The sequence below is a fragment of the Vidua chalybeata genome, chromosome 8 (assembly GCF_026979565.1).
Source record: "Vidua chalybeata isolate OUT-0048 chromosome 8, bVidCha1 merged haplotype, whole genome shotgun sequence".
Taxonomy (NCBI): Eukaryota; Metazoa; Chordata; class Aves; order Passeriformes; family Viduidae; genus Vidua; species Vidua chalybeata.
In genome coordinates this window covers 7,293,688-7,302,745 of record NC_071537.1, presented here as the reverse complement: position 1 = coordinate 7,302,745, position 9,058 = coordinate 7,293,688, and the positions used below count along the sequence as shown (strand labels likewise).

Here is a 9,058-nt window from a genome sequence, read left to right as displayed (position 1 = left end):
CAAAAACTGATTACTGTTGATCACTTAGACATAACTGCTTGTAACAGTCAACAAGCCATCACAGTAAGGTATAAAGACAGCCCTTAGGAGAAATGCTGCCTATCTGATGACATTTAAAGCTTTAAAAAATTCCTTCTAGATACTGCAGGAAATCATCATGAGCCAGCGCAGGCTGCCAATGCCACTGAGTGGAACCAAGCCATTAAATCATGTGTATTGGTAACATTGCCATCCAAACCATTAAATTAATTTATGGAGCTGGTCTTGCAAACAGTTCATCATGTTAGCAATGCCAAGGTCTGTGGTAGGATCTACCAGGGTGAGAAAAGCCGATCACATGGGTACACGTGCATGATGCTGCCTTGCAATTGGATCAACCATCCTTTTGTGTTGATTTTAGCAGTTCTAAGAAATAAAACACGGTTTAAATGATATCCTACTACCTCTTGTCCCTCTACAATGTTTTGATAAGAGAAGTAAGGCATGAAGTTCCTGTAGCTGTTTGATCTGACATTATCAGGTATGTATAAACAGATGATGATGTTTTAGCAGAGCAAATAAATTGTATGTCATTTTTTATTAAACAAAGAGTATAATAACTGGACTATATTATCACAATGGAAGCATAGAAGACCATAGACTGTACAGCTGAAACCCTGTAGCAATATTTGTTCCTCATATTTAAAGAAATGTATCTTCATCAAGCTTTCACAATGGCTGCATCTTGCTAATGTAAAGAATCTTCACTCTTGTTAAGGCTAGATGATTATAATTAAAAGATAAATGTACTGTTAGAAGGTTCTACGCCACACTCTATGAGAATTTAACAGAAAGACATACATTATACCTGTATGTGAATTATAATGGCTTCTCAGCAGGGAACGCAGAATCACTTACAGTACGTAAACATTTAAAGAGGAAAATGCTAACACACTGAAAGAGTTTAACATCAGTAGCGATTTATCAAATGAAGAAGTTTCATAAAGTCCACTCTCTGGGAGAACATTCACCATTAGACAAAAGCCTGGCATCCTTGATAGTCTGAAGTTCAATCAATTTGAAAACCAAAACCATTCAATGAGATAAACAAGATTTTAAGAAAACCATCATCTTCTTTCTCAGGTAAAAGCCAGAATTAAAATAATAATTATTAAAATAATCCAACCAATTCGCTTTACAGGCAAATTTACACACTGTCTCTTTAAAACACAGCATGCCCAAAAGCCTTTTGGGTTTGGAATGTAGCACTGCACCAAGTATTTCACAAAGCCTCTAAATATCACAAGAAGCTTTTTTTAAAAAGAAAAAAAATAAAATTCCAGCTGACTGAGACTGTTCTAGCAGGAGTGCCTCAGCTTTGCTCCCAGACCTGGAATTCCAGATAAACAACAGAGGACAGCAAACAGATTTTTTTTTTTTTTTTTTTGATTTTTTTTTTAACACGTCCTTTTGTGATGCAGCTACAAGATGACTGATGAGGTTAGGGACAAAGAGAGTGAGAGTGCAAGTGCCATCAGGGTGAGCTGTGTGCTTAGATAGGAGCTGGTAGGAAGAGCCAGGGAATTCTCCGCGGATATGTGACTGGTGGAGACTCCCGCTGTGCTGTCCTTCCCCAGAGCGTTCTGCAAGACACAACACCTTTCTCGGTCACCATCACAATATTTTCATTGCAAAGCATTTAAGTTCTACTTCATGAAATTCGTCTTTTGTTTGTCCATGTCCCACCCTCCACTGATACCTACATATCAATCTCATTAATTGAATGATAAAAAGGGCATTAAAATAGATGTTGCAATGACAGTATTTTGAAATTAGTTAACACCAGAACTGCACACCTCAAAAAAGAGAAGAATATTAAAAAATTCTTACTTTAGCAATGATTCCATGTGTAAAAGTACGGTATTTTTTAAGGATCTGTGTTTATCATTCCAGTTAATTTTATAATAGCAAAAGCAGGACCCCTACAGAAACTGCACTTTCTGTACAGTCAACAGAATGAATTTGTTTGACAAGTTATTTCTGGATAACAATATATAAAATTTAATCCATGGGTGCAGATTATTAAGTAAGTACCTTTGCTAGGTGCAATGGTGTTTACTATGGCATCTGCCTAAACACGTACCATACATGTACTGAAATATAAAATCAGCAGAGGACACTTTGAGCCCAGCTCTGAACTTCTAAGTGAGATCATTCTTTAATGCATTACGATATCCAAACACAACAAAACTGACAAGACAAGTGTGAGATAGCCCATGATAATCTTGACTTGCAATGTCTTTTCTTATGGGGCGGCACCGGTGCTGTGAAGCATCCAAGATCCACACTTACCTCATTAAGACAGAGCTCTGTATCTACAGATTCATTGGATTTTCGCTTCTTCTGTGCCTATGAAAAAATACAGATTTTATTCCCTGTACAATTTATACTTCCAGCAGCACAAAGCACTTAGATAAATTTGCATCAGTTGTCATAATCCTATAATTTTGACAGCAATTTGCACATTATCAGCAAATAAACTCCAAATGTAACTGCATGTTTTCCAATAACATTCACGTTCTCATTTGAATTTACAGCAAAATTTCCAACAGTCAACTAAGGATACTTAGTAATTACAATGATGAGTGCCATCAGATGCACAGAACATGTCATCTCTTTTATGGCCCCTTAAAAATGCTGCTGGACATTCATGAGAAGAAATGAAATATGACAGTTAATAATTACCATAGTACCACTGCATATTAACAAATAATCTATGATATACCTCAGTTTTAGGAAAATATACAACACATGAGTATTTTATCCTTAATGATTCTTGCAATTTTCCCAACTATTATGATAAAAATATAAATATTATTTTAATATATGTCACGGTTGCCAGAGAATCTCTTCTACAAAGCTGCAAAATGAACACTGACTCAAGCAAGAAGCATTTCAGGTGACATCATCCAAAATGGAAGGAGCAGCCTGCACTCTGTCCAGCAGTAGGAGGTGTTTAATATTTCCATTCCTCAAGTGAATAAGTCTGGGCTGGGTGTTTTCTGCTTTTCTAGAAGGGCAGCACTAATCTCCAAGGTGTGGAAGGTGCACTCAATAAACAGTGCTATTGCTGACTTGAGCACTCCAGTGATTCTCAGTATCAATTCGTTCTTTGTACATCCCAGAAAAAAACCAAGCACCCTTTTATAGGAGGTAACTGTGCTAAAGTCAGTTCTTGTAAGAGAAGCCTTGGGATTACAAAACTACTGACTCCACTGGGCAGATCTGGTGCTTCCACCTGGAAGTTTTGTTGGACCTGCAACTGATTTCCTGCAAAAAATGAAGATTGGAATCTCAGAGTGCTGCATTCATTTTGCACTGCAGAATCTCACTGGTTTAGGCAGTGATGGCCTGGACAAAAGCTGATGTGAGAAATGCTGAGCAGTCTGATTTTTATGCCCTCAAAAATTCAGTTCCACACTGCTATTTTATTTCATATCTGAGAGCCGCTGGTTCTGCCAACGGATACAAAATGGTCTTTGACCTAATTACTGATTTTAGAATTCAAATTAAAGAACTGAACTTCTCATTAGGAAACACATTCTCTGCTTTTGATGATACATGAACATGTTACAGACAACTGAAAAAGTTGTCTGTAAACAGTTGGGATTTAAGAGAAAGACAGCTTAGATACAGTAATAATACATTCTTGAATGTATGTTGATAATTTTTTGTATATATGACAAAATAATAGCTCAATTTACTAATAAACACCCTCCGTAAAATTTCCTTCTTATATACCCTCTCTTCTAATTTGTACTATTAAAGTGGTTATGGTAAGCATAAATTTAAGTGTCTAAATAGAAAAATAAATGCCTAGAAGTAAATGTACAACAAAAAGAAACATCACAGTGAATCATTTGTGCTCAGTTTGTAGTGGATAGGAAACTACTTTTAAAGACAATTTGGTATCTGTCAACTCCCAAATGGCTGGCTCCAAGGAGGCAGGTAAATTTAAATCCTGATTTTCTTAGGTCTGTAACACCCATACCTTGAATTGGAATGTGAGGCTTCAGATAAAGCCTCTGGATCAGAGGTTCAGATCCCAAAGGTGTTGGCTGTAAGGATCATACAAGCCTCTTATTTCTTAGTTTGTTACTTATTGCTAACTTTTCTATTCCCACATGTGTTTGTTTATTTGAAACACTGCTTTGCTGCTTACACCTGCTGTGGATTGACAGCCCAGTGCTAACTACAGGTCTACACCTGATAGCTGGTCTCAACACCAGAGTCAGAATTTATATGCCTTTTGTACTGTGTTTATCAAATGAGCAAAGAGAAAAACATCATTATTTTGCCGGTATGCAGTAAAGTCTTCCTTTACTTCATTCAGCCTGAAAACAATAGAGTGCAGCAGCTAAAACATATTTACCATTGAGAACACTATTTTAAGGGAAAAATTGACAGCTAGGAAAAAAAATCACCATAAAAAAAAAAACCCTTTTCAATCATTTTGATAAACATTGTCTAGTTTTCATTTGGAAGGTGACTCTTCTCTGCATCCATATACTTATTGTAGACATTGTAACATCAACAACACTTATTCACACCCATCCTCTATTAAAACGTCCCCCTCTCTTAGCACTGAAAAGCAATTTTAATAATCAGGCAGGCTTTTCCCTTATCAAACCAGAAAGGACAGTATCTTCTATTTAAAAATACAACAAAATGTAACCTTTTATTGGGAGGAAGACAAACAGAAAGAAAAAACTGTCATTCTGAGGAGGAGATGAGACATTGTATGCCAAGTTTCAAATTGGAAGAGTACATTTTTAGTGTTGAGTTATAAACCTGTGAGAATGGGTTATAATGGAAATACTGGCATAGGCTGCACTACTGAAATACAACAGTGCACCACTAAATCACAAATAATGGGATAAAAAACCCAAACCTACATGTTGAAGAGAGTGCTTTAGTGAATGTCCTTTACTTACAACCAAAGGGGAAAATTCTTCCTGCCCTGTCTGGGGCAGAAATAGCTCTACAACTAGCAGAGCTCTTTGTTTGTGCTACAGTAACACCTTATCAGAGATTAAAAAAAAAAAAAAATAAATCAGAGTTTAGAGGTTATGCTGATAGCCCTGGTAGAAATAGACCCAGACTGGGAGACGTGCATTTGAATTAAAGAGGATACCCTCTGCTGTCAGATATTTACTTTCTAACATCTCCCATTATCCTAAAAATTTAAACAAGAGAAATGAGTGTCCATCACGTACAGCTGCAGACAATTCTGGAATAACTGCACCATCAGTTAATTTGGGAATTGAGAGTTGTTCATTATGCAAGATGCCAAAGATTCACTGCCAATCCCATCTCAGGTATCCAGCTTGCCTACCAAACAGGCAAGAAGGTGTTTTCAAATGTTCTGGAAGTACCTAACTGCACAGGAGTAAGAGAGCACACACAAATGGCTAAGTTGTCTGTATTCAAATTTGTATTCTTTTAAAATTTTAATATAAAGCTGTTTATCTGGTGACAGAAATATCTATGGGGATTCTATGATTAAATAAAAAAAACAAGCAGGGCTGGGCTGATAAAAATATTGATTTTAAAAAACAGTGAAGGAAAATCTGCTTAAAATAAGCAGCTAACAAAGACATATGAGTTTTTTTCTACTGAGGAAAAATAGCATTTGCTAATGACTTACTTAATGACACACTGAGCTGTGACATATCTCAGTCTGTAAAACAAAGTTACATAAATGGGCTGACACTTACTCCAGCTTTGCAAGGAATTGCAATTCATTAATGTGAGCTACTCTGGCAAAGCTGCTTCCATACAGCCAACAGGCTTGACCTCACTGAAGCTTTTATGTTTTGTAAAAATGAATATCTCCTTTCCCAGAGAATCTCCTCACTGTAGCAGCACAAACAATAGATATTTAGAGATAACTGTATTTAAGCACCTCCTGATGAGCTACAGTATCATGTCTGCTAGACACATGCAAACCTTCTTTTGGTCTCAAAACCCTTTAGTTTTCAGTATCAGAACTAAAATATTGGATTTGGTCAGGGGCTGGTAGAGTAACCAACAGCATGTCCAGAAAAAAAAAAAATCTCATTATGAGAAGCAAAATTTTACTTCTTTCTTGCCTAGAAAGAGAGTTAAATCAGGATCAGCAGATGACCTAGTGATTTTCTGAAAAGAAAAAGGAATAGGGCTTATAGAGACGTTTCTCCTTCAGAAGACTCTGTGGACCTCCATGTTTCCTTCTGATCCCAATGCATCCTAGATGAGTTTAATTGTATGTCCCTAATTAGTCTTTTCTTGCCCTGTACCTAATAATTATTGTAAGATCCTCCTAAAACAACTCCCTGCTTTCCATTCCCCCAAATCCCTCTGGATCCATCCTTTGCAGACACTACAGCCCTGAATTTATACCCAGAAATGCAATCTTGCAATTATGCATCCAGCTTTTGCAAATCCCAGCACTGCATGGTTAATAAAAGCATTAAACATTGCAGCAGTGTCTCACCAGGAGTCAGTTCACACACTTATGGCTTGTCACCCAGCAGTATTTTTATAAGTTCACTACAGCATCAATTTCTGCTACTCAAAGCAAGGAAAATCTCTGACTGGGGATGTTTCCCAATGGAGGTGAGCTTTAATGTGAGGGAGGGAAGGGAAGGAAAAGGATGTAAAGAGAGCTGAATGCATTGCTCTGAATGCAAACAGGCACAGAGTGAGCACCCAAATTCAGAACCCAGCCCCATTCTTTAGCTACCCACTTTGGCCTTTATGGAACGTATTGCTTGGACAGGAAGAGGCAATAGAAGCACCGTTAGGACAGATATCTGCTAGGTAGGCTGTTTATACAGCTGATTTTAATGAGTGAGCCCTTGTCCTCTCCTGAGATCCTGCTTAGTTATGCCCATATTAACAAGCCTTTCTGAAGAAGAGGGACAAATCTCCCAGAATGCATCCTTCAAATGACCACACTTCTAAAGTAGCTATAACAAATGAGTGTTTGTTCTTTTTGTTCTTCTCCTGTGTTGATTAGAGAGATTTACTATGCAACTAACCTGCTTTCCCCAACAGCAGGACACAAACAATAAGCAGAGAAATATACAGACTGTAAAAATGCAATCAGTTTAACTCTTGTGTGCTCACTACGTGGATGGTGCATCTATCACAACTGACAATAGTATTTTCTTATTAGCACAGGAGTACTTTGCCACACTGGAGTATAATTACTTTCAACAGGGAAGATAAGAAAAGTGTGGGTCAGAGACACAGGCTACTGAAATAAGGATCCAATTCAGCACGGGGTAATTCTGAAACCCACACCATGCAGCCAGAGTGCAGAGTTATTTAAGCTATAAAAACAAGCAGCTCTGCACTGTCCTATAACAAAGCAGCCAGCTCTTTTTTCTGCTTTGGTTTTTTTTTTTTTTTTCCTCTCTGCTGAATCAACCCCCAAGACACAAGCTTGGGGCATGAAATTATCAGTTGTCATTCTGCATAAAAGCACTACAGTTCTGTCATGACACTTTGTGGAGAGAAGAAAGTATCTTCTAGAAACAAGCATCATGAAGACATTACTGGCACTATGCTCCAGAGCTACATAGATAACACCCACCACAGAAAGAAGCAAATCACAAGATTTTCAGCTGAGACATTAAATAAAGTAAACTAAGCATCCCCAAATATGCATTGGGAAAACACACACTGAGGCGATTTTACAGCATTCCCCTTATCCCTCAACATTAATAAATTCTTGCTGGATCTGAGGACTTAAACATGAGAAATGAGAAACAGAGAGCAACCTTAAAGCAGGGCAGTTTGTTTTCTGGCCAGGAAAGAGAAGGTCTATAGGAATCCTGTGGAAGAGGGGCTGGAACAAAGTAGGTCCCTGTTGTGCTAAAGCCAGCTTGGCAGCTCTGCACTCACCAAGGAGGGAGAACCACCCAGTCCCTCTGGCCAGGGCCAGGTGGGCTGGGAGCAGCATCTCCTTCCCAGACTGCAGAGGAACAACAACTCAAAACAGCTCTGGTCTCACAGACACTGCAGACACTTGGGGCTACTGATAGATGCAGATGGAAACACACATGGCAGCAGACACCACTTCAGAATTCTAAGAAATGGGCAGAAGAGTTGATAAAGTCTGATATGGAGAGAGGGTAAACTCCCTTCAGCTTCTTCAATTTGCAAATTGTTAGAAAATTTGATTGAAGAGGTAAGAATTGGAAGTAATCCTCCCAAAATGACCTGAAAACAGCGTGGAAGGAAGGAAAGATGACCTATATGATATTCATTATTGCTAGACCATTCCCAGATCCTTATGTTAATAAACATGAGACCTCATTAAGTTCCATCTCTCACTGCACTTATTTGGCTGGGATAACATGGCACAAAAATTGCCTAACAGCAATCTTAAAGGTTTTATAAAAAACAGATCCTATCAGAAACACCAAACTGATCAAACAGCTTACAAGGACCAGACACAGAGATCTTCAAATATTTATTTCAAGCAATTAGTTTCCCAGTGAGCACAGCACAAAATATGACACCCAGCCAAGACAACTGAGCTGACTTACCTTTCATGGCAGTACAGTAACTTGCTAACAATTTTGTTTTCATGTTCAGTCATTCATTTAGCTGAGTAAAATGAATTTCTATAGTCCCAGATTCTTCCTTCCTATTTTTAGGGGATATTATACAATTCTCCTAATATGGTCTTTTTATGGATTTGCTGCAAGCAAATATTTTTGCATTAAGAAAGGCAGAGGAGGAAAGAGAATGCTAAAAAGCAGAGACTGAAAAAGTTTTACTAGGTTAATATCTCAGCATCTCGGGCTGCCTAGGTTGTTGAGTTTTTTCTCTAGATATAAAACTGAACATCCACGTAATCCAAAGCTGAGTTGTTTTGGATTTTATCATTAAAACACATTTCTCAAGTGATTCACCACAGAGATCAACCCAGTGCCATGGACAGCAGGTACAGGTAGCATCTGGCTGCTGCACACTGAACAGCACCTGAAGAAAAACAGCAGGAACACAAAGCCATTGCAATCCAAGT

At 38.0% G+C, this 9,058-nt stretch overlaps 1 protein-coding gene across 1 annotated transcript in view; it reads right to left on the bottom strand.

Annotated features, from left to right (window-relative positions):
• Nucleotides 1-558: 558 nt before the first annotated feature.
• The window catches only part of GFRA1 (GDNF family receptor alpha 1), a 131,204-nt gene continuing 122,704 nt past the window's right edge, over nt 559-9,058 (bottom strand). Inside the window, exons 8-9 of the mRNA XM_053949338.1 lie at nt 2,332-2,388; nt 559-1,622 (exon numbers count right to left, since the gene is read on the bottom strand). Coding sequence (XP_053805313.1) covers nt 1,461-1,622; nt 2,332-2,388 — 219 coding nt within the window. The 3' untranslated portion in view covers nt 559-1,460. The remainder of the gene's footprint in view (nt 1,623-2,331; nt 2,389-9,058) is intronic.